This window comes from Suncus etruscus, chromosome 18 (genome assembly GCF_024139225.1).
Source record: "Suncus etruscus isolate mSunEtr1 chromosome 18, mSunEtr1.pri.cur, whole genome shotgun sequence".
Lineage (NCBI taxonomy): Eukaryota > Metazoa > Chordata > Mammalia > Eulipotyphla > Soricidae > Suncus > Suncus etruscus.
Window position 1 is genome coordinate 7,412,073 of NC_064865.1, and position 26,171 is coordinate 7,438,243.

A 26,171-nucleotide genomic window follows, 5' to 3' on the forward strand; every position below is an offset into this window, starting at 1 on the left:
CTACCAACCACCCTGTCTGCCTGCCTTTCTGTCTAACTAATCATCTAGCATCTATCTATCCATCTAACATCTATGTCTATCCATCCATCTATGTATTTATACATCTTTCTATCAATCTATCTTTGATATACTTATTGAATCATCTCTCTAAAGCTCTAGGAGTCAATTTATAGGATCCCTTAACTATTAAATACTAAATTAGATATAATTTTTGACATCTGATTATATATTTGCAAGGATGCTCAGGCTTTATCATTCTGAAAATTTGCCTTTCACCATTTTGGCAGAGGCAAAGGAATTGTCTTTTCAGAGGTACATGTCCTGGAGTGCCAGCGAATCAGAACAGTTTTTGTCTGCCAAAATGAATTATGGTTTAAAGAACTGGACCATTCTGGTTAATCCACCTGCTTTCACCCTGCCCTGATCCCAATTCTAAGTCCTGGTTCGGGTCTGTTCACCTTCTAGTGGTTAAGGAGTTGGTTTTATGTTCTTTATTGCTAAATGGTGAAGATGAACTGGATTCTGTTCTCTTGTTGAGTAAAAAAAATAATCATTGAGGTCATTTTTTTAATTTGTCTATTCATGACCTCAAATTAATGAAAACCTGTTTGCTTCCTTGGAAGGAAAAGGTTCTTTGAAAAGTAGTTCTGGCCTATACTCAAGATTTTCTGCTTCTTCACTAACTTTTGACCCGTATGTGAAGCTGACAGGTTGAACTATAAATCTTCTCTGTGGCTCTGTGTTTATGTAACTGTACTTTAAAAATGTATCTGCCTCATGTTCTCTGTGAAATGATTTCCTACTACTGGGGTTACTAATAAATACATCAAATGATCATTTCTTTTCAAAAAGTTTTATCTGATTGATGTTATGGACATAAATAAGCTCTTAAATAAATTAAATATCCTCAACATTCACAGAACATAAATTAATACTTAAATATTCTAAATTTTTTAAGGAAAAAAATTGTTGTATAAAATGCTAACTAGAAAATATTTGAAGCAATTCAAGCTTTTTAATTTTTTTAAATTTTTTATCACACCTAGCAACACTCAAAGGTACTCCTGACTCTGCACTCAGAAATCATTCCTGGAGACTTGAGGGACCATATGGGATGCTGGGGATCAAACCCACGTCAGCTGCAAACAACACAGCCCTACCCACTGTGCTATCACTCCAGCCCCATAATTCAAGTTTATTTAATTTAGATGGATGTTTTGACGCTTGGGGTGTCTTGATAATATTTAACTTAAGAACAGAAAATAGTTTGGATTTCCTCAGGTATCTCAATGTAAAATATATGGCAAGGCAATTATTTATATTTCATAAAGCTCTTGGGTTTGATCACCCATGAAGAGAGTAGTTCATCTGAAAGTCTTACATTTTATTATTTTAGTTTTGGGGGGGCATCATAATTCACAAAATGCTATGAGTAAGATTTCATGGATGAACTATTCCAGCACCACACTCTTCACCTAGCCCTCCAACCTCCATGCAACCCTCCAACCCCCATAGTAAGTTTCCTACCAAAGACAAATTCTCAATTTCTGTTGCCTTTGGGCATTTCATATTGGTTTACTGATGACCCTAACTTTGCGCCCATACAATATAAATTTAGAGAAAAAAACATACACTTGATCACACCAATTCATAATTCTGTTTATGAATATAGAAAATATAGAAAATAGGAATATATACATTATGTTATGAATATATACAAATATAATATTTATAGGTATTAGGCTTTGTAGTATGCAAGGCAAAACACCAGTGTTTAGATCCCATCTAGCATTAAAATCTTAAAATTCAAGCTGAGTGGGAATGTTAGATCAAGTTATTTAATGAGATTTGTATTCACAAAAACACTGATCAGTAAGCATAAATCTAAGTGCACATAATTTTAGTCCTTTAGTCTATCTCTGCAGCTTTATGGGTTAATCTCTGGTTCACAGTAATGCAGCATTTCATATTGCTACTTGCAGAAATTCTTTCTATAGAGCCGTGAATAATAACTTTTCAGGATATGTATTTGGGATCTTTGCTAGTCTGCTCAAATTCTTGTGCCTGACAGATATTTCTCAGTTTTATTCTACAGGAAAAATGCATTTTATTCTCCAGAAAACAAAATGCTGTTTTGCTTAAAAGTTAGAATTGATTTGGGTGACCTATGTGAGCAGAACCAAGAGCCAATTACCACCGTTTACCTCGAAAGGGGCTGTTTTCTCTTAATAAAGGAAAAATAATTTTTTTTTCCCTCATGTGAATTGTCAGTGTGTTCCAGATTTGAAAGAATACAGTGAAAGACAAAAGTTGAAGCTGTAAAGTCGGAAGAAAAGCAGCTTTACTTGCTTTTATTTATGAAACCCCAATAAATATAGGAGCCTGGAATTTTATAATCAAGTTTCTGAGAAGTCCTTCAGTTTGTCTTCAAACACCAGATCCCAAATTTAACTTCAATAAACATTGACAATAATATAATTTCAGGATGCATTTTACACTTAAATAAATGTAAATCAATGTAAACTGATATCTTATATAATTTAAATTATATATTTAGACATTATCATTATTAGAAATCTATTATACTATATTGTATAATACATCATCATTCTTATATAATCATATAATAACAACATTATTATCAAAGATAGATGCTGATTCCTAATTTTATTTGATTTCTGAGTTTCCTTTCCTATGAATTACTATTTTGCATACTTGCATTGAGAATTTTAAATTGTCCTTACTGTTTTGTAGGAGTGCCATGTCCATATATATGTATATTGAAAATTATTTTTTTTAGTTTCTTTCTTTGGGGATGTTGGGTTATGCTAACAGAGATCAATCCTGGCTGGGTTTGGGGAATATACAGAGAGCAGGGTATTAAACTGGGGTTACCCACATGTAAGGTAAGTCTGTTAAGCTCTATCTCTCCTACTAAAAGATATTTTTTAAACATAACAGAATGAGAAATATTCATTTGGGCTTAATATTGTTGCAAGGAGAAATTTATTGACTCTAGTCACTTTGCACCTATTAACTCATTTAATCTGGTGCCAATATTATACCCATTTAACAAATAAATAGGAGAACAGTAAATACCTCCTTTGAATCTTGCTGGAAGAGAGATCACTGGGTATTACTTAATGGTCTAAATGAACTTTCCTGGAGAGCTACAGAGTCAGTTGTCAAGTCAGGAGAGGTGCCAAGCTTTGTGCATGTTCATCTGCGTAGGCTGGAATATTCTTGTTGATCTATCATTCATTGGTTCCTGTGCCAGGAAGCATTGGAGACTGAGAGCAGCTCCTGATGTCATCACCTGGTCTTTTCTCCACAGGAAACAGCTCAAAGCCTTCCCAGATGCAGACCCTGGATGATGCTGCCTCTCACCAACTCCACCAAGCCAGCCATTAAGTACCACAAACCCACTCTTCACTTCCCATGGTGCTGCCAGAATGTCTCTCTACATGACACCCCAGAGCTTTGTCTTCACCCTCTGACAGTCTGTGGTTTAGGGAAAGGACACTGCCAGGTGCTTTCAACTACTGACATCCCAGAGCCAACACAGATGCCTTTGCAGAATGTTGTAGGAGCAGCAGATCTCTGGGCTGGTTTCGGAACTGGTTTCAGAACTGATTTCAGCTGACCCTATGGTTTCATGAATAGCTCTGAGAAGCAGAATTACTCTATGTCTAAAGGTAGACATTGCACGTTGGCTAGTGGAATGCTAGGTTTCTGAAATAATTCTCTATTAACTTGAAGGGTTAGAAAAGTCTAGAACACAGAAAAAATAAGGACTTGGAGGAACAAAGATGGATGTTAGAAGGGAGCTAATTAGCTGTGCGTTTGGGACTAGCAGGGGTTGAAAGCGAACATATGGAGAGAAAAAAGAAAAATGTGGGAGGCTGTGGAGGTGGCAATACAGGATTATTGTTGTCCAGAGAGGAGGGAGACTCACCATAACCTTCATGTTCGTTTGTAAAGTGGAGGACGTGGGGGTAAGATCTGATTATTTATAGATCCTCTGACGACTCTAAAGTCAGGGTACTTTCTTTCGAATGCTGATAACAATGATTAAGATGTCTCTTTGCCTCTGAAAGCGAAACCAGGTTCCGCTTCAGGAATCTGTACTCCTCCCTCATTTGAAAATGGTGGACTCAAATGAATTACACTTGTCAGTATTAAAGAGCCCATCAGATGTTGACCAAATCCTTGCTGTTTGTAATCATGAACATAGTTATTAAGCATCTGTGCCAAGTACTATTTGGGGGGAAAGGAGATAGCTGGAAGCAAAAGCTAGCCCTCCAGGGGAGGCTTATATTTTTCTCCTACATGGGGCTCATGATCTCACGTCTACAGTCAACCCCCTATTAGTTATACTGCAAGAGTAAACTTTCTTCTTTCTTCATACAAACATCAGCAAGGCTCTATTTTGAGGTCACAAGGAAACAAATGCCTTTGGAAGTAGTAATTGAAAGAGAAGCTATAAAAATTACTTGCCTACAAAAGAGCACATTATTTCTGTTCTGTTAAAGAACTAAAGGCTCTAACTCCACAGGAATTGAAAACTGGCAGCGAAGTACAATACATAATGACCTCAAATCCTGAGTATTCCCTCTCACTCAAGAAGTGCTGTATTTTATTGCACCATTTGTGAATAGATGGAATGCATTGTTCTAAACAAATGAAAGCAATAGTTATTATATGACCACCATACATTGGTTCCCAAAATATGGCAGCTTAGGGCTAAAGAGATAGTTCCATGGGAAGGATGCTGTGTTGCAAGCAAATGATCCAGGTTCAATTCCCGGCACCACATACGGCCCTGGAGTCCCAGCAGGAGTGATCCCTGAGTCCAGAGCCAGGGGCAACACATGAGCACAGAAATTGTGGCCCCAAACAAAACAAAACTAAAATAGGTAGCTGGGCCAGCAGCAATGTGATGAAAACAAACTGCAATAGCATAGCTACACTTTCTTATTTTCAGGAAGGGAAACGGTATATAGTCAGGTTGAAGAATGTCCATTCCATACATGTAGAAGTTCTCATGACCTGCCTTTTCCTAAGACTATATATTTTTTCATGTTATATTCATTGATTCGTTTCCATGGTACTGTGAGTTATATACTAGTCAACTTAAACTTTTTCTGTGTGAAATAATTTAAAAAGAAGAAAAGAAGAGTACAGCAACAAGTACATTTGTAAAGATGACTATAGCTCACAATGAGGTCATTAAATCATTGTCAGAAGGTGTAGCAAGCTCCTGCTGCTAGTTGATCACTTTGTTTCTGAATATTAGGTGGCTTCAGATGTACATTGGCATCTAAAATGATGTGTTAGTATTAAAAAAAAATGAAGCTGTCTAGTAATTCCAAGCACTGTTGCTGATACTGTAGATTTTGTGGGCGTGGTTTTGGCTGCCAGGCCTTCTAGAAGTATGGGAAGTTGGGTAGAGGGTGTCTGCACTCGCTCCAAAAGAATCCTGATGATATCAGCCCAAATACTAGCATCCTTAAAGTTTGGTCAGATTGGTGTCTCTGAAAAGAACCACAGAAGAGTGGTGAAGCAGGGCCATTCGTGAAGTGGAAGTTGCAAGTGGCAGGTGCAGCTAGTGTGGCTTCAGCAGGGTGAGGATTTGGCTCACCACTTCCCCTGAGATTGTCATCTTTCAGCTGTGTGGCCAGTGTACCTATGATTTTTCATAGCTTAGTTTACACCTCTTTTGAGAACAGAGTAGTAAGTCCATGGAGCTGGTCAAATACAGACATAAAGGCTATTTTTATTTGTTAAACAGAATTGACATCACCAAAATTTGGGGTGGTATCACAGGAGAAATATAGCACTGTCGAATACTGTATTTTTTTTAAAGGAGGTGACTTGCTGTCAGTTAAAAACCAGATTCTCGCATGCAGAGGCACTAGAAGCCCACAACAGGCAGCATTTATAAATAACTCCTTGGGCAGAAGGGATCGCTCGCTAAACTGCGCCTTTTCATTTTCTGTGACAATAGAGAAATTGCGTGGCCAACAGCAGCAATCTGCAAAGATGGACAAATCACAGTCACCGGAGTGTCCCTATAGATTAGAATGATTGCCTGAGTTTGTCAGGAGGTTTGTGAAAAGGGGCTTGTTAGGCAGAGCATCTGGCACACGCAGCTTTTTCTTGCCATTACATAGAGACACTGATTTCAAACATAGGGAGCGACCAGTCCATGTACCTAATTCAGGGCAACAGCCCCACAGAGAAGTGGACGGAGTTCTCAGATGCCTACGATGCTGATTCACCCGACATGGAGGCCTCTTGAGCAAACCTAAATCCGCAGGTCCTGTCTTCCTGCTCATTTGGAAGGGCTGGTCTGCCTGAGCTGCTGAGCATGACCCTCATTTGCTCCTAAGCGGCTCTCATCCATCACTCTTCAGCAGGGCCAGCTTGATCAGGCCTTCACAGGGCCACATCTGTGCTGTCCCCAGCTCATCTGCTCCTTCAAATTGGAATCAGGGCTAGGAATTGCTTGAGCAAGTCCCAGTAGAAAGAGATTTAAAACAACTTCATTGTGTTAGTGGTGGGAGTCTCAGCAAAAGGCTTTCTGTCCTGTTCAAATGGTTCCCAGTGACCACAAAGGCAGATCGTGAAAATCCAAACATTAATTCTACTTTTCAGAGAAAAGTGTGAAGGTGATGCCATTGTGAAATTACAATATTTTAGGGAAATCACTAGATGAAGTTTTGTTACTGATAACATGCATTGTTTCCCTAGAACACCCATTTTACTAACTTGGCTTTAATATGTGGTAGAACTATCCAGCACTGATGGATAAAGGGATATATGGTTGGACAGATGGACACATTTTGTTAATTCGTTTTGGGATCATACCAGGCTGTACTTGGAGCTTAATCCTCACTGTGTACTTGGGTCACTCCAGGTGAATGCAGAGACCATATGCAATGCCAGGGATAGAATCTAGGTTGGCTGCATATAAGACAAATTCCTAATGACTGTACTATGGGTTCAGCCCCACAGAGAGACACATTATTTTTTTTAAGTAAGCAAAGGAACAATCCAAATATTAAATGAGCAGAGGCAACCTCGGAGGGCAGACTATCTTCAGAGCATGAAATAGGGATTCAGATCTGTTGGTTAGTTTTCTGAATTAAAGTACAGACTAAACTTAAGGACTTTAAAGCCAGGCTCCCCATCAGGCCCTAATAATATTTAGAGAATGGCTCTGGGTTATTGCATGTTTTGTGTACACCAGAAAAAGTCTTTTGGTTCTGAAATAGCAATTGGAAAGGACAGTGAGGTATGATTTTTATCTCATAAACAAGAAAACCAGTGCCTGGCTTGTTTGAGAATCTGTGTTTCCCAAAGATAAGAATTAAGATCCAGGGGCTGGAAAGATAGCACTGCAGGAGGGCATTTGCCTTGCATGAGGCCGTCCTGGGAGGAACCTGATTCGATTCCCGGCATCTCATATGGTCCCCCAGCCTGCCAGAGGCAATTTCTGAGTGCAGAACCAGGAGTAACACCTGAGCACTACCAGGTGTGGCCCAGAAACCAATAAATCATCAACATCAAGTTAAAAAAAAAGATTCACTCACGAATGGGGTATTAATGTGGTTCCTGATAAGGTAGCTCAGGGTGGCACTTGATTTCTGACTAATTCCCAAGGGGGCATTGGGACCAATGATGTACAGACCACCCCCATTATGATCAGCAAGAAGCCCCTGTCTGAGGTCACAGAGCCAGTGGGAAGAAAGGTCAGAACTGGGCTTAGTGGGCTTGACTCCAGCATCCACACTCAAAGCCACATGCTAAGAATCAGTGTCACAGACACACTATACTCTGTGATACTGAGCATCAGTCCAAGCCCTGCATTAAGATGGCCCAGGCATCTGTCAGGCATCTACTACTTTAACATGATGTGGACAACAAGTGAGATAGGAAGAAGGGGCTGAACTCAAGGTATTGTCCATTAAATCACTGGGCACACAAACAGACATTTAATCTTATTCTTACAGGAAAGAAATTATAATTCCACTGACTGAGTATTCTAGATAGGTTATCATACTCAAAAAAGGCAGATCATTCCATTTAAAAAATCAGAGTACAATCACCGCTAGCTAGACCCAACAGTGATCTATTTAGTTAAACCCTGGAGGACTGAGGAAAATTTAAAGATCTTATAGCACTTTAGGATGTCATTGGGATAATTACAGTACAACCAATTGAGAAGACATAGAAGTTGGGGCCTGATTCTAGATATCTTAATTGCGAACCTTCCCTCATGCCAGCTGCAAGGCCTTCACGTGCCACCACTGGCATGTGTGCCATAGGCTCGCCATTGCCTCGAGAAAGATTCAGAAAACAAAAAGCAAAGAAGAAAGTCCTGGTAGTTGGCAGATATGTCCTGGAATTTAAATTCTTCCATTAAATTGCCTATTTCTGCTATCTCCTGTTTTCATTATATAGATATTGGGAGATTCCTGAGTGACATGTAATCTTTTATTTTATATTTACTTGGTTTTTGCGTCACAGCCAGTGGCATTCGGGTTACTCCTGGTTATGTGCTCAGAAATCGCTTCTGGCAGGCTTGGGGGACCATATGGGATACTAGGAATTGAACTGTGGTTCATCCTGGGTTGGCCGCGTGCAAGGCAAACACCCTACCCTACACTGTGCTATCGTTCAGGCCTGACATGTAAAGTTTTAAGTGGCTCTAGCTCATACCAAATAACTCCAGGAGGCAAAGCTTCACAAACTTCCAGAGTTTTGATTTATTCACAACACATTTGCAAAGTTTCAAAAGCATTTCAAATGCAAGTCCATTTCTCATTGAGTAAACTTGTCACCTCTTTCTTCTTTCAGGAAGGTGGGACTCCAGAAACTTGTCTGAGTTCTGACAACTTTGCCTCATCTAAATGCTTCTATGGTTCCCAGATGCACCTCACCTCACTGGCTATGACAGCTCAAGAGCCCACATTGACACGTGCCCGGTGTACCAGAACGACCCAAGAGCCCCCAAAGTGGAAAAATAAAGCATTTCTTTTGTGGAACAGGCCAGCTAGAAGAGTGGTCAGGAGTTCTGTCTCTAAAAGAGCACAGGATCCAGTGAGACCTCATTTAGTCTGAAATACTTGAATCTGGAATGCTTGACCATGTCACCCTGCAAAGGGCACCAGAAAACTCAACACCACCAGCTCCTTAGTGGCACCACACTCAACATCACCATTTTCCCACTTGCCCTCTAGCTCATGTGAAACTGTTTATGCTTTAAAGCATTCAAAAAATCTCAATAACAAAACAACCTGCTCATTCATCAAAAACAGGGAAAGGGATACTTGCCTAAAGATGGCCAGTGGCATAAAAAAGTGTTCATCATTTCTTCTTATTAGGGAAATAAGTCAGCCATGAGATACCAACAAACACCAATAATACTGGTGTGATTCAAAAACAAAAATTGGAAACAGCTAGCGCAGGAGGGGATGTGGAGAGAAAGTGACAGAGTGAGACCTTGTTCTCTGTTGGTAGAAAGGTCATCTGGTCCTGCTCAATGAAAAGCAGTATGGAGAGTTCTCAAAAAGGCAAGAGGAGAAATCCTATTCACTCAGCAATTCTGCTTCTTGGCTACTCAACAAATATGGAAACATTAATTTGAAAAGTTACATGGATGCTTAGTAGCACAACATTCAGTATCATAAGTGGGGTACAGAAAAATAGTATATAGCATCAAAACAGATGAGAAAAAGAACCCAAATGTTCAAAAGGTTGAGACATTAGTATACTAATACTATGCAATGGTAAGAGAAGAAATCATGCAATCTGCTGCCAAGTGGACGGAATTGGATGGGGTCATGTTAAATGAATTAAGTCAGAGGGAGAAATACTAACAATGGGAAGATCTTTCTCTCTATTCCATCTATAGAGTAGAAACAAAATAGAGACTCTATAGCAGGGGTCTCAAACTCGCAGCCCATGGGTCACAAATGGCCTTCCTTACAATATTTTGTGGCCCTGCCCTACAGGAATCTTTTTTATTTTGTTTTGTTTTAGTTGTTTGGGTCACACCCCCCAATGTTCAAGGCTTACTACTGACTTTGCACTGAAGGATCACCCCAACTTTGCCTCCTGTGGTCCCCAGGTAAATTGAGTTTGAGACCCCTGCTCTATAGAGTTAAATGAATACTGAGTGATGACAAACCCTTGCTTGTGGAACATAAAATCAATTAACAAATTGTGGAGGCATGGGAAGAGAGCCTAAAGGAGACATAGGGAACAGTGTGGAGAGTCATGAGTAGTGACAGAAAGGTGTAGTAATTTTATACTAGGAATCATAGACTAAGGCAGCTACATAAAGTATAAAAAAATTAAAACCCACACTTAGACACCACTATGAAATCCCCCCAAAAAAATCTGCTAACAGAGCCATGAGGAGTCAAATATGCACAGGGAGAGGTACTGGTTAGAGCCAACAAACCTGTGAGAGTTCAGTGGAACTGGCCATGCCTGCAGAGCACCCTCTGGCATGAACTTCTCCCTCCTGCTGCTCCTCTTCCCAATGCCCACACCAGCTCTACTTCCTGCCTCACCAAGACTCAACACACCCTCACTTCTCATTTCCTAACTCTGATGCCAAGAACACTGTCACAGGAAGCACTTGATTAAAACACCCACAAATACATTGGATCTCCTGGAACTCAAAATATAGCCTCTGGAGCAGCCTGGACCCAGGTAAGCCAGCCACGCTTTACAAACATTCACTCAGCCTTTGGAGTGAAACCAGAGCAGGAAGATGGTAAGTTATGCTTGACAGTTTTAATTTATTTTGAAATTTTGATTAAAAACTTTTTTCTTGGTTTTGGGACCACAACTGGTGGTATTCTGGGTTTACTCCTGGTTGTGCTCCTAACGTGACTCGGGTGCCAAAGGTACATGGTGCTAGGGATACACCTGGGGTCAGCCAAATGCAAGGCAAGTGCTTGAACCCTATGAACTATCACCAAACCCAGCACTTAATGTTTTGAATAGAACCTTATAGCAGCCTGACAATGATTTCAGCACCATCATGCTTGCAGGCTAGAAGATAAGATGTAACAGATGTCTCTTCTATGATGAACACCCCTTTCAAAAATAGGAGAGCGCCAGAGAAAGAAGTTGATGATTCAACCCTGGAATATGGCAGACTACCTGGAAAGGAAAGGCAGCCACTTGACCTATACCATGTAAACCGTGCAGTGAAAAATGGATACACTAACTATGTAGCTGAAAGTTGGCAATCTCAGGTGGGGAGAGGGTGGACCAAGTCCTCATCCTGCTGAAGCATGCCTGCTGCAACCATCACCCACAACCGCCAATTTGTCAGTGGCCCAGCTTCACTATGCATCTACAGCTCATTGCAGAAACACCAATCTGACCAAAATTCCAGATATGCTCGCGTTTGGGCTGACATAACCAGGAATTTTTTTGAGTGATTGTGGGCACCCTCTCTCCCACCCCTGCCTTCTCGTACTTCTGGAATCCCTGGCAACTGAAACCATACCCCACAAAAACTGCAGCTGCAGTGTCTATGATTTAGGGGTCAATGTGGAGAAAACAGAATAATCAACTATCAACAAGAGTTTACTAAACCTGACAATTACCTAAATATTATTATGAGATTCAACAACTTTTACAAATTTTCTTGTTGCTGTATTTTTCTTCTGTTTTTACTTTCTCTTCTTTTTGTCTTTTTTAATAATTTTTCTCCTACCTGGAAACAAATGTATTATGATCATCTATGTGACACATGGTTTTTAAATAAAGTAATTTATATTTAAAAACAAGAAGAAGAAAGTGCATCCCAAATGTGGTCAGGTTGGAAAAAAAATTCCAGCTGTGTAAACTTTGCTTTTTATGTGTTTTTATTTGCAGAGCATAGTACAGTAGACGTGTCTTTGTGGGAAGAAAAAAAAAAGAATGTCTAAGTATAACCCATAAGCATCTTTTATAAAGCCAGTCTGTTTCTTTCATCTAACTAACACAAAACATTGTCATTTCAGGAATGGTTTCTACAAGAAGAATGCATGAAGTTTGTTCACTACAATGAGAAAGTCACACATGCTGGATTAGTCATTCATAAGTAAAATGCTCCCCCCTTTAGGTACTTGAGATCTGATTTCAGATGAAATGAGAAGAAAGACTAAAGTTGGTCCCTTTGTTTTGTGAGTGGGTTGGCCTGGCTCATTTGTATCAGGTAGGTGTTACCTTGTTTATAATCTCTCTCTTGCACTACATTCAACCACTTTACAAAACAAAACAAAAAAATGCTGATAAGAACACAATCTCTAATAATAAGAATACATTTATAGCGTGTATCCAGAGCTCAACTCATAAAAGCAATTTCATTTATTTAATAGACTTTACTACTTTGAACAGTTTTAGGTTCTCAGCAAAACCAAGAAAAAGAAAATTGAATATACAGATGTCAATTCCCCAGCACACATACTGCCTGGCTAGCCATAAAGTACCGCACAGAATGTTGGTTAGAACTGGGTCACCCAGCCAGCCATCATCACTACTCAAATACCACAGTTGGCTTTAGGGTTCAAAGGAGAAGCATATCATATGGAAAGCCCATAGAATATTTTTTGTCCAGCATCACAAAAGCATACAGACGGACACAGGAACATGCTATTTTTACATGGACTTAAAAATTCTCTCTCCTCTCATACCTCATCCTTCCTTTCATACCCAGCAGTGCTCAGGGCCATGTGATGCTGGTGATGGGAATGTTCCTCTACCAGTTCTCTGGCCCTGGCTATCTTGAACCAATGATAACAAAAGAACAGGACATTCATGCCAAACTAGAGAAAAAAATTAGGAATTTCTCAACAGATTTAACTAAAGTTGCTCATATATATAAATATGAAACAAAATAATTTAACATCTAGAAGATAATATAGGACAAAATCTAGCTGACTGCATATGTCAATGGCCTTTAAAATGATTGTAACTGAATCTACATGAGATACAGTTATAAAGTTCAGCATCCTAGAGATTAGGATACAAAGGCCACCCACAGAATGGGAGAAACTATTCATCCAATGCCCATCAGATAAGGGGCTAATAAGATATACAAGGTACTGACAGAACTTAAGAAAAAAAAACATCTAATCCAAAAAAATGGGGAGAAATGAACAGACAATTCCTCAAAGAAGAAATACAACTGGCCAAAATGCACATGAAAATATGTTCCATATCACTTATTAGGAAGGTGAAAATCAAAACAACTATGAGGTACCATCTCATGCTACAGAGACTGCCACACATCACAAAGAAAAAAAAAAAACAATCAGTGCTGGTGAGGATGTGGGGAAAAAAGAAACCTTATTCACTGCTGGTGAGAATGCCATCTAATCTTGCCTTTATGGAAAACAATATGGATATTCCTCAAAACATTGGAAATTGAGCTCTCATATGATCCAACTATACCACTCCTAGGTATATACCTTAGGAACACAAAAACACAATACAAAAATGCCCTCTGCATGACTATATTAATTGCAGTGCTATTTACAATAACCAGAATCTGGAAACAACCCAGATGCCCACAAGAGATGAGTAGCCAAAGAAACTATGGTCCATATATGTTGGTTACCATGACCTGACAGTGGCCATTTTACAATAGCCTCTCTGCCATTTTCCAGTTTTGCACCTGCAAACTGTCTACGTGCTGTTTTGCTACAAAGCCCCTGAGCCAGCAGGAAAAAAGCAGCCACAAAAGTAATAAAGAACTTCTTATCCCAGGGGAGAGGAACACAGCCCATATACACAATGGAATACTATGCAGCTGTCCAAGAAAAATGAAGTCATAAAATTTTCCTATACATTGATGGAGAAGGAAACTTATGCTGAGTGGAATAAGTCAGAGGGAGAGAGATAGACATAGAATAGTCTCACTATTCCGTGGGATTCATGAAAAATAAAAGCAGTATGGTAATAATACCCAAAGTCAATAGAGATGAGACCAGACCACAAAATGAAACTTACCAAAGTGAGTGGTGAGTGCAATTAGAGAAATAACTATACCAACTATTCTGACAATGATAGTGAGTGAGTGAAATAGAATGCCTGTCTTGAATACAGGCAGGGGGTGGAGGAGGAGGCAGAGATAGGTGGCACTGGTGGTAGAACTGTTGAACGGTGAAGGGGATGTCCAACTACAAATATGTTTGTAATCATGATGCTTAAATAAAGATATTATTTTAAAAAGTTGTTCATGGTTGAGTTTCAGTCCTACAATGTCAAATATTGTTCACCAGGGCACATTTCCCACCACCAACGTCTCTCGTTTCCTCCTGCAGTCCGCTACTCTCTTTCTATCCTCTGCCTTCCTCTATGATAGATATTTTCTCTCTCTCTCTCTCTCTCTCTCTCTTGCAATATTGTTACTGAAGGAGTATAATGCATTTCATTTTACCTCCTTTAAGCACCAAGTTCTTCTCTAGAGTGCTTATTTCAAACTATCATTGAGTGACTTATTTTTTTAATTTCAGGGTTTCAGTCATAAAAAGTACACCCCCCTTTACTACTTTACCCCACCACCAATGCCCCCCATCTCCTTCCTCCCTCACCCCTGCCTGTCTTCAAGACAGGAACTCTATTTTTCTCACTCACTACGATTGTCACGATAGTTGTTGGTGTAGATATTTCTCTAACTGCACTGACAAATCTTTGTGGTAAGCTTCATATCATGGGCTGGTCTTTTCAGCCCTCATCTCTGTTATCTCATTTACTACCATACTAGAATGACTTTTTATTTAACAGGAAAAAAAACCAACCCAGTTCTGATCCAAGAGAGAGATAACTGATAAGAAGAACTTCATTAAACTCTTCTGCGGAAGAGAGTACTAGCGATTGAGAAAACATGTTAAAATCCAGACATGGAGAAAACAGTTGTAAAAAAAATCTGACAAAGGACTAAAAAATATCTTAAGTATTTAAAAATTCAATAATATGGGGTCAGAGCAATAGCACAGTGATTAGGGCATTTGTCTTGTATATAGCCAATCTAGGTTCTATCTCCAGCATCCTATATGATCCCCTGAGCCTGCCATCAGTGATTTTTGAGCTCAGAGTCAGTAGACTTGAGTGCCATCGGGGATAGCCCAAAACAAAAAATAAATAAATAAAATAAAATTTTAAAAATTCAATAATACTAAATAAACAACCTGATAAAAAATGGATCAAAGATTGGAATAAATATGTCACTGAAGACTATTCACAGAGAGCAAATAAGTAGATGAAGGTCACTGGCCTAAGTTATCAGGGAAATGCACTAAAATGAACTGATAGATGCCATCACTGCTCATTAGAATGATTGTGGTCTAAGACACTGGCAGATGCTAGTGAGAAGGTGAAATCATAGAATATATAACTTACTGCTGGTAGGAACCAAAGGTGGGGCATCCCCTTGGAAGACAGTCAAGCGGTTTCGTACAAAATGAAGCTGTGCCCAGTACTCTACTCTCCTTTACATGCCCTCAGATGAGTTGGGAACATATGTCCAAGAATGACCTGTGCACAGGTATCTGTAACAGACATATTCATAACTGTCTTCCCTAGGAAGCAGTTATGACGGGGAAAACTTAGATGAATTGTGGCTCATGCAAGCCTATAAGTCACTGTTAAGAAATGAACCATCAAGCTTAGAGAAGAAACAAGAGAGACTTAGATCTGTCTTGTTATGTGCAGGGATCTCATCTGAGAAGCTTTGCTCTGTGTGCATCCTTCTCTGGGACATTCTGGAAAAGTAAAAACAAACAAACAAACAAACAAAAAAACCTATGAAAACAAGGAGAGAGATGGACACATAGTTGCAGTGTCCTCTCCTGAACTTCCCTGGAGCATGAGGCCCTGGGTCAAATTTTGCAAAAGCACAATTTTCACAATGTTCTCTCTGCTCTTCATGACTAAAAATTCCCTGGGAGATGGACTTGATCACCTTCCTCCCTTTTTGAAGAAAATCCAATATGAGTTCAAGTTCAATTCTTCTTTCTATGGCCCAGGACCTGGGATTGTGCCTGACACCGGTCAGGATTCTTCTCTTGTTTGAGCAGCCAATACACTTGATGCACAACTCATAGAGAACAGCCCTTTTCTTTGCATTCAAGAGTTTCATTTTCTTGAGGGGCAGGGTAGGAGGTAAACCACCACTTTATGAAAACACAAGCATCTTGCATGGTTCGTGCATGAGTATCTTTGGTGTCCCAGAGGAGCTAACTCAAAACTCTTACACAAATGTCTAAGGAGTCATGCTTTATACATTCCTGGCTTTTGAATCAATATAATGTCTTACAGTTGAGGACATTACTGCTCAAAGCCAGGGTCCAGGAAATACTCCCAGCAGTCTCTGAGAGCAGGCTCCGAATGCTGATTCACAGGCACACCCAGTCAAGAGAGCTGGGTATACTCATGAAGGTTCAAATACAGACTCCTGAGAACCACTGTACAAATAAAATTCAAGTGACTCACTTCAGTACTTTCACTTCTTAAAAATCAGACCATACTGGGCTTGGAGACATAGTACAACAGACAAGTGTTTGTCTTGGGCAGAGCTGACCCGAGTTTGATTCCCAGCACCCCAGATAGGCCCCTGAGCACTACCAGGAATGATCCCTGAGCCAAAGCCCTGAGCAGAGCCAAGTGTGACTCTAAACTAAAACCCAAATCATAAAAAGCATGACATCTCATACCTGAGCATCACTGTACAAACAGGATGCCTGATGATTGGTATGGCAAAGGGCAATGCTCCTCTCATGAGCCTAAAACATGATGCTACCTCTCAAATGGTGGGGTAATACCTTTTACTCTATAAATTACTGGGAGACACATCCCCAAATTTCAGAATTTCCAACTGTTTTCAGCACCACATGGTACTCTTTACTCTGTAATCCAAACACTCCAGAAACACTCCAATGGTTGGATCTATTCTAACTTGTTTCATGATAGTTTGTCGATAGCGTCCTGTCCCCTCTACTTTTCTACCATGATACGTACTATAAGTGCTTAATCCGCAACTCTGGTAAACATGGAACTGTTCTACTGCTCTAGTTCCCATGTGCGTTCAATATTGTGTGAAGTCCCTTCCCCTATCTGGCTGGAGCTCCAGGCTGGACCTATAGGCATAATAAGAAAACGTCTGATGGTTTCTCAGTATGCGTGGTTCTAGGATTTCTGGTCTCCCCAAACCTGATCCATGATTTTGTTTTTTGAGATAAACATAAAATAAACTTTCCCAGGTATTTTTTCTGAACTTTTGTGTTTGACTCAGTGCTTAAGGAATTACAAACTGTCGTATATGTCAAAAAATTATCATATGAATATTAATGAGTCATTAATTATATATTTTCCCACACCCCAAAGAATCCTTTCAACATATGACATTAATTCCAATAGTGAAATTACCAAGATATTTGAAGAGGTGAAATCACATCTTCTCTATCATTTTTTTTGTTTGTTTATCGGCCACACCTGGTGACCCTCAGGGGTTACTTCTGGCTATGCGCTCAGAAATTGCTTCTGGCTAGAGGGACCATATGGGATGCCAGGGGATCGAACCACAGTCTGTCCTAGGCTAGCACGGGCAAGGTAGATGCCTTACCGTTTGCACCACCACTCAGGCCCTTTCTCTATCATTTTTAACAAAGCATTATTTCTAACAGTAAGTTCAAAGAAAAATGGAGGACTCATTTATCCATGTATAATTCTAAGTAATTTAGTAAACACATGACTTTTTAGCAATTTTGGAACAATATATATAAAATAATTATCTTAGACTTATTTATTTATGCATACATTTTTTGTATCAAATATATGCTACCAAATGTTCCTTTGCACTTTGAGAAAATTCTTACCCTAACTGAAAACTGTTATTTAGAAATGAATGTTGGTGGATAAAGGTCATTAGTCTTTACTTTAGAATTATAACCTGTTATAGCAATAAATGCTGTTTTGGGATTCGTCCATCGATCTAAAGACAGCTCTGTTATTTCTATGCTTTTACACATTCCAGGCACTCTGTTATCATCTGTATCAATGTCACCTGGTGTTGCTTAGCTGGAAAATATGCACAACATGACTTTCACTCATTATTGAGAAGCTATGAGTCTTTCTCCATAGTGGCTGAACCAACTAAAATTTCCACTACTGAGTATAAAAGCACTTACTGTCATATATATACAGATGTGTATATATATATGTATATATATATACACATCTGTATATATATATATATGTATGTATATGTCACCCTAATAATTAGTATTTGCAAGATTTTTAAATTCTAGCTCATCAGTTAGGTAAAAATGTAATGATACATTATCGAGTATATTTGAATGCTTATTTTGGTCTGATAACTGAGCATGTTTTCATCTAAATTTATCATGGTTTTCTTCTAATTTGTGTGTATATGCATTTTTTTGTGGTATCACACATAAGCCTCCTTCAGGAAAGGCATGTACTTTACCATCAAGCCTTATCCCTCGCCTCCTAAATATGATTTTTTTCCTACTGTTTTGATTCTACCTGCTTCTGTGCCTATTAACCTAATCAATAATATTTTATGTCTTTTTTTAGAAGGATCCTCACTGACCCTTTGCTGAGCATCATTCATTATATCCCATTTCTTGATATTGTTTTTTTATTAACTCATTTTTCCCATTATAATTATTTCAATATTTCTTCCCTATTGATGCCTAGAAATGTATTTATTTTCCTTTCATATGAGAATATTTGTGTTGGTCAGAGAATTCTAAATTATAGACTCAGACCAAAACACTGAAGGTTACTGAAAGAGGACAAGTGAAAGGGTACAATTAATGGATAGTGCTAGAGAAATAGAGGCATGTAGATGTTGGGTTGGGTATGGTAACATTGCATTCCTAAAATATAGGCATATTTACACTCCTGGAAGTCAAAGCTATTACCTCAATAAAAAATAAGTTAATGCCATCAGCGTGACATCAATGAAAGAAATGCACAGAATCCAGAATCTTTAAATATAAGAATTTGATATCAACAATAGCTAAAGTGTGAAAAAGTTTCACCGGGACCATGGAGAATGACTCGGCTTGGACAGACTGGTATGCCTGGAACCCAGAGTTGGTCTTATGCCAATAAACTTCTGGGGTGAGGCCTTTTTGTAATCAGGTCAAGGATTTATTTCTATTTTCCCCATTTTTCTGGACCTATGCAAAAACGGCGATTGTACTATCACACCTTTACTATATTTTTTTACTCTTATCCTTTAAGAAAAAATACAATTTACTTAACTTAAAAAAATAAGTTAATGAAAACTAGGGTTATGGCCCGTAGTTTTAGAAATAAACTTCTCATATGTAAAGCTTTGAGCTTGACCCGTAACATCTTGAGACTCTTGAAGCCCCTGAGCACCACGGGGAGGCCCAGATTTTAAAATATCTTTATAAAATTTACTTGAGGAACCTTATTCCTGGGTCTGTGCTCAGAAGTGACTCCTGATGGTACCAGGGGAACCAGGTACAGTGTTGGAGATTGAACCAGGGTTGGCTGCATGCATGGCAGTACCTCAACTCCTGTAATATCTTTCTGACTCAAAATAATTTTTGGAAGACGTCTAACTTTTTTAAAAAATAGTATTTTCCTCAGCCATTTGATATTACTCCATTACCATTTCCTCCTATTATTCCTGTTGGAGACGATCAAATTATTTTTCTACTCTAGGTCATTTAATTTCTTCATTTGATTTTAAGATGTGTTAGTTTGTCCTTGTTTCTCCCTTTATGGGTGAGGGTTTTTTTCAATCTTTTTTAAAAAATAATGTTCATTAGGCCAGTTATATTCTTTATTATAAAATATGATTGGGACCATGTCCTAAAATTTGGAGACTGTCTCCATATTGTACAGGTCTCAACTATTAAGTTATATTTCAAGGCTAGAGTGATAGTACAACAGGGAAGGCATTTAATGCCTTACATGTGGTTCACCCTGGTTAGATCCCCATCAACACATATGGTCTCTTATGCACTGCCAGGAGTAATTCCTAAGTGCAGAGGCAAGACTAAGCCCTGAGTATCACTGGGTATCCAAAACCAACCAAACAACAAACAAAAGGGATCTTTTATTGTTTCTTACTCTTAGAGAATATCTATCAGCCTATTTTGCTCCATATCATTACAACACCTAGTCTCTGAAAAATAGTATTTTACAATACAGGCACTCTCCTCCTATCCATTAATTCTCTCTTTGGCACCAGTCTCAGCCATTCAATTGGAGTCTTTTAAATTCCAATGAGTAAAACCAATTTAAATTCAGTGACTTTTTTTCTGTGTTTGTTTCCTGTTTTTACATATCGACTTTTAAATTTGTATTCATTAACATAATATTTGCTTTATATTATTTTGCATTGTCATTTTTCCTTATCAAACCTTTGTGTAGGCTAATCCTGGGGCTGCTGCTTGGAGTAGATACTGTTGCATTTGTTCTGTTAAGTTTGACTTGAGATCTGAAATAATAGCTTTTTATCTGGAGGCCAACAATGTCACCACCTGAGGGGTTCTGTGAGATGATTTTGTGTATGTTTTGCTTGAAATCTGAGACTAGATTTTCTGGATCCAGCATTTACTTCTGGCCCACACTGGTTTCATAGAGGTTCCATTTTTCTCTCATTTCATACATTTCTCCATTTCTTTCCTGCTCTGCTCACATCCCAGGTGCCAGTACCTGTTATGAATTCCCTCTCCCTAATACCACTTGGGGATCCTAGTACAACAGTCCATGCTCTTCTCACTATTTTAACAGACAACACTATTTCTAGTTTTCACTATCTCTTGAAATACCTCCTTCTGAATTGGCAATCTCAACTAGAGTTACTTGAAAGTTTGCTCACTGTTATCCAGTGATTTTGAAGGGAGGGCTTCCATCTTCCTGGTCAACCCTCTCCAACTATACTATACTTGCCCAGGCCTTCACTTCTATGTTGGGAGAGAAATACCATCTACCATCTATTGCTATGGTTCTCACAAATACAGCTAGCAACAATCTATAGACCTTCCACGTTTTAGGACACACAACAAAACACAAGGAAAACCACAGGGAATTGTAAGAATAACCATCCATGATGGGTGGTGAGGGCATTTACTGCTTGGAAGACAAATCCTTGAATACAAAGACTGTTTTGACCATGGTGAAATGAGATTGGGGTCCATGAAGCCAGATATCATGTGTCTCCCCAAACCAAGCTCTATGAACAGAGCTCTAGCACCTTCTTGGTCCTGTATTCCTGTTTCTAACATAAAAACCCTATTTGTTTGTTTGACTTATGAAGAGTATCAACCCCAAGGACCACAGCTAAGTCCTTTCCTAGTGATTCTAGCTAACTCAATGGTTAGAGAGACCCTTCTTAGAAGCCTCCACCAAGCACTGCACTGACCAGGCTCAGTGGTAGAGCAGGATGCTTACCTGGCTTTCCTGGGCACAGGGTGTCTGGTTCTCTTTCGTCCTTCAGGATGATAGCCAGTCCTACTGAATCCGCAGGGAGGATGGAATCACTGAGATCCACACGGGTCAAGCTCTCCGGCTCACTTGCCAAGCGGCCCCTAGCCTTTCGTGAGCCAAGCCCGGCTGGGGGGTCCCTTCCATCCCCTGTTTTGTGGGGTCTCAGCACAATGTGGACGATACTCTGCTGCTCCAGGTCACAGCTCTGTGTGGAAGGAGAACAGAGAGGACAGTGTCAGAGATGAAGCTCAGAGTAAGTCACACATGGCAGCTGAGTGTCCAGTGCCCATCCATAAGGAGCAGTGTGGGACAGACACTCAATGGTCAATGGAGCACAGCTCAGCTGTGGAGACAGGTGGATGCTGCCTCTGGTGACCATATGGGTGGATCTGAAAGAATCACATGAGTGAAACAAGGCTAAAAGTGAAAGAAAATCACTAGGTGGATCTATGTGGTCTATGGTGAACCCAAGGCAACAAAAAAATAAATTCCAACAAAATGAGCTCCTAGATTCTGGAAAATAGGAGAGCAGAGTTACAATAGAGAAAGGGGGATCCATGAAGGGAGAGCTCCATCTGATGCCAGAAAAGTGTGAGAACAAAGGGAGGAGAGAAACTGAGGCTGCTATACATACAAAGGTGTGCAGCCAATTCCTAGAACCAATGAGGAATAATGATGATGATGATGATGATGATGATAATAATAATGACAATAATAATAATAATAACCCACAGAAAATTGAATTTGGCCCTAGAGTTTTTCAAGGTGGCAAGATATTTTGGTGTCTATACCCACTAAACTCAGATTTAAGCAGAGCCTTCCTGCTGAACCACTGGGTTCACTGCCCCTGAGCCCTAAGAACAACCAGAAGAGAGGCCAATCATGCATAGCCTGGGAAGAAAAGGCTGCCAGTCCTGTCCTCCCTTTTAATTGAACTAACAGGCCCTCTATTATGATTGGTCCTGGTGTTGATGTCCAGTCATTGTTCTAGAGGGTCTTGAGTCAAAGTCATTTCCTCCACCCCATGATACCAGACTCAATGGCATTCAGGTACAAGCTTGACAAACAAACAAACAAACAAAAAACCCAGTTATCCAAAACAGAGTATTGAAGATTAGTTCTTAACTTGTCCTGTGTCCTTTGCAAGAAAGGTCCAGAACTGGATCTGATAAAATTCCACTGTTCAGGGGCTGGAGAGAGAATACAAAGGTTAAGGCACTTGCCATACATGAGGTTGATCCTGGTTCAATCCCTGGCACTAATCGTTCCTGGAGCATTGTCACAGAGTCCAAAGAAAGCCATGAGTACCAATGGGTGTGCCCCAAAACAAAGAAAAGAAAAAAATTAAAATCCTCTCTCTACAATTGAGACGTATTATTTTCTTATTTTCCAGAGAAGTCTTTTTATTTTATTATTGTTACTACTACTAACTACTCCTACTACTACTACTACTATTACCACCACTACTAATCTTTTAAGCCACACCTGACACTGTTCAGGGCTTAGTCCTCATTCTGAGTTCAGGGATCACTCCTGTGGTACTAAGAGGACCACATGTGATTAGGATTAAAGCCAGGTCAGCCATGTGCAATGCAAAGGACCTACCAACTATATGGTCTCTCTGGCTCCAGAAAGGATCTTTGTCATCTGAACCTGCTGTGAAGTTGTTATTGCAGTGCTCAGAGTGAGGAGAGCACATGAGGGGGAAATCTGGTCTTTCAATTAAATTAAAATATTCAAGCACAGCAACTGGCTTTTCCTTCCTTTTATTTATCAGCACCTCTGACAGAGTTATAATCAGTAGTTGTGTAAACATGTCTATGATGAAGAAAGGGGAAGGAAGAGAGAGAACAATGAATAAATGAACTCATGTACATAGTCATGAGCTCAATGTCTACAGTGCTCCACAGGAAGCAGAAGAAAGTGAAACTGATTAGGAGCTCATATTTATAATAATAATAATGATGTCAGAGATTAAACCCAAGGCTCCACACATGCAAGGTATATGTTCTACTACTCCAGGACCTAAACACATGAATTTTACAAAATTTATTGTATTAGGCCCATACCTAGCAGTGCTCAGGGGCCTTAGAGCACTGGAATTGAGCCCAGGACCTCTCACTTGCTTGGCAGATGCGGTATTACCTGAGCAATATCCCCAGCCCTAAGATCAGACAGACTCAAGCTCAAAGTTATTTATTAGTTGCATGAATTATTTTGGCAAATTGTTTTTCCTCCCTATGCTTGAATTTCCATGTATGTCAGTAGGCAGAATGTTCACGATTTGAAGCTCACTCCACAGAAGGAATGAGTGTAGAGAATGGGCCAAGGGTGATGGATGGTGCCACACTGGAATATTGATGAGTTTGGAAAATGACTGACAACAAATCCCACCCCAAATGCCTCAATGCTTCATGAGTGTTGGCTATTTGGAAATACAATACATACGAACTATTTGGAAAATGTTCAAAGAAGGTTCCAAAAGCAGATGCTCTGGATGGGACAATTATTCTGGCAAGTCTCCAATATTCCGGGAGCCAAAATCGGATGCAAAAATATCCTCTCTCTCAGATGCCGCAGAACATATGAAGACTCTGTGCAAATTCTCGGGGGCTGCTCAAACTTGACATATATGGAAGAAATCCAAAGAAAGGAAGACTTTCTATCCCATTCCAGATTTCTGTCATTCTCAGAGTGGAGCTGTAAAGGGGAATAGGAGGACCCCAAGCAGATTTCAGTCGTTATCTTGATATTTATAGACCATATTTCCCTCGCTCTCCATCTATGCCTCGGAGACCATTAACTGCTTAATTCTTTGATGCTCGCAGAAAGTGGGATAATCTGGGGCACAGTCCCTGTGCCAGATGGTAACGAGCAGACCGGGCTGGTCCAGCTCAAGCTGTACTAATTACACAGCTCATGGACATACGTTTGATGAGCTTTAGATGTCTCACAACTGCAAAACCCAACACACTACTCAGTCCTCTTGGGAAACAATAGTTTCTCAGCTTTGGGAAGAGTTTCAAAGGAAAGGTTGCAGAATTATCTAATATTGCTCTAACACTTCTTCAGCACAAAACAGTTCACTCTTGTTTACCCAATGACAAGCACATTGTCTGGCAAGGAGAAAATGATGCATCTTCGTTACAATTGGGTAATTCAATGAATGACACCATTTGCTGTGCCGCGAGCCCTTAAACTCTAGTTAAGTCACTTAAATATATTAATAATTAGTTTAAACTGTTAAGAATGTCACATTTTGGGGACGGAGGAGCAGTGGCACAAGCAGTAGGGTATTTGCCTTGCACGCACTAACCTAGGAAGGACCACGGTTCAATTCCCCAGCGTCCCATATGGTACCCCAAGCTAGGAGCGATTTCTGAGTGCATAGCCAGGAGTCAAGCCCTGAGCATCAACGGGTATGGCCCAAAACCAAAACCAAACCAAAACAAACAAACAAAAACAAAGAATGTCACATTTTCAAAGATCTTTCCTTTATTTCAGTGATCAGCATTATGTTAATAGAAAAAACACAGATGCTATCTTTGACCCCACTAATTTTTTTTCCAGACTTGGTTCCAAAGTCTTCCAAAGCTATAACAGACTGTTTAATATCCCACAGCTCTCTGTGGAAGGCAAGGTGGTCATCTATAGAAAGATCATGTTCAAGTCCAGGAGAATGAGGTACCAATAAAGCTCTTCAAACGTGATTTATTATTGCCGCTACTGTTTAGCTCTACTTGATAAGCTGATAAAGATAAACCACTATGGTTCCTAATGGGTTCAATGTCATCCTCACTTGAGTTTGATACAAAGTTAAAGCCTGGACCACGTTTTAAATAAATGCACTAAATAAATTCAAGTCAGTGGCAGACAGAAAATGGGTCTCCAGGGCCATGGTGAAGGGTAGGGCTCAGAAATGATGATGGTTCTGTTCAAAAAAAGAAATGATTGGAAGTAGAACTCCCATAGGACCCAGTAGTTCCATTTCTTGGCATCTACCCCCACTTCACAAACACAGAAACACAAATTTCAAAGACAAACTGATGCTCATTATAGCACTTAACACAAGAGGCTGGGTAGGGAAACAACTCAAATGTCTGATGCAGATGAATGGAACATGAAGTGGTAGCATTACATGCACAAGGGATTACTATGCAGATGTAGGAAAGATGAAATAATGCAGTGCAATGAGATGTGGATGGAAGTAGAGTAGATCAAGCTCAGTGAAGTAAAGTCAGATGGAGAATGACACATACTGATCATCTCACTCATCAGTGGACTAGAGTAAAGCAGCAAAGAGTAAAGAGGAAGCAGCTCTGAAACACAGAACTAAACAGTAGACGTAGAAGAAGGAAAGGAAGAAAATATGACTAGAAACAAAAGTAGGGACAATGGTGAAAGAATGTGGCTGACAGGGTGCAGTCATTTTGTATAAGAGCACAAAAGGTGCCAATACTAGTGTAACTTCCTGAACAATAAAAAAAAGGCAGCAGAAGAGTCAGGAATAGCAGATACTATGTACTACGGAAAATGGCTGGGTGGAGAGTGATTGAGCAAATAAATTTTGGTGCAACTTATGGTGCCAATGACTAAGTAGATAGTAAGAAATGGGTCTGGTTCCAGAATATGAAGAAAGAGCTCAAGGTATGTAAAGTATTAGC

General features: G+C 39.6%; 1 protein-coding gene across 1 annotated transcript in view; it reads right to left on the reverse strand.

Annotated features, from left to right (window-relative positions):
- The window catches only part of PRKN (parkin RBR E3 ubiquitin protein ligase), a 1,108,857-nt gene that overhangs the window by 722,800 nt on the left and 359,886 nt on the right, over window positions 1-26,171 (reverse strand). The window contains exon 3 of the mRNA XM_049765509.1: window positions 21,472-21,712. Coding sequence (XP_049621466.1) covers window positions 21,472-21,712 — 241 coding nt within the window. The remainder of the gene's footprint in view (window positions 1-21,471; window positions 21,713-26,171) is intronic.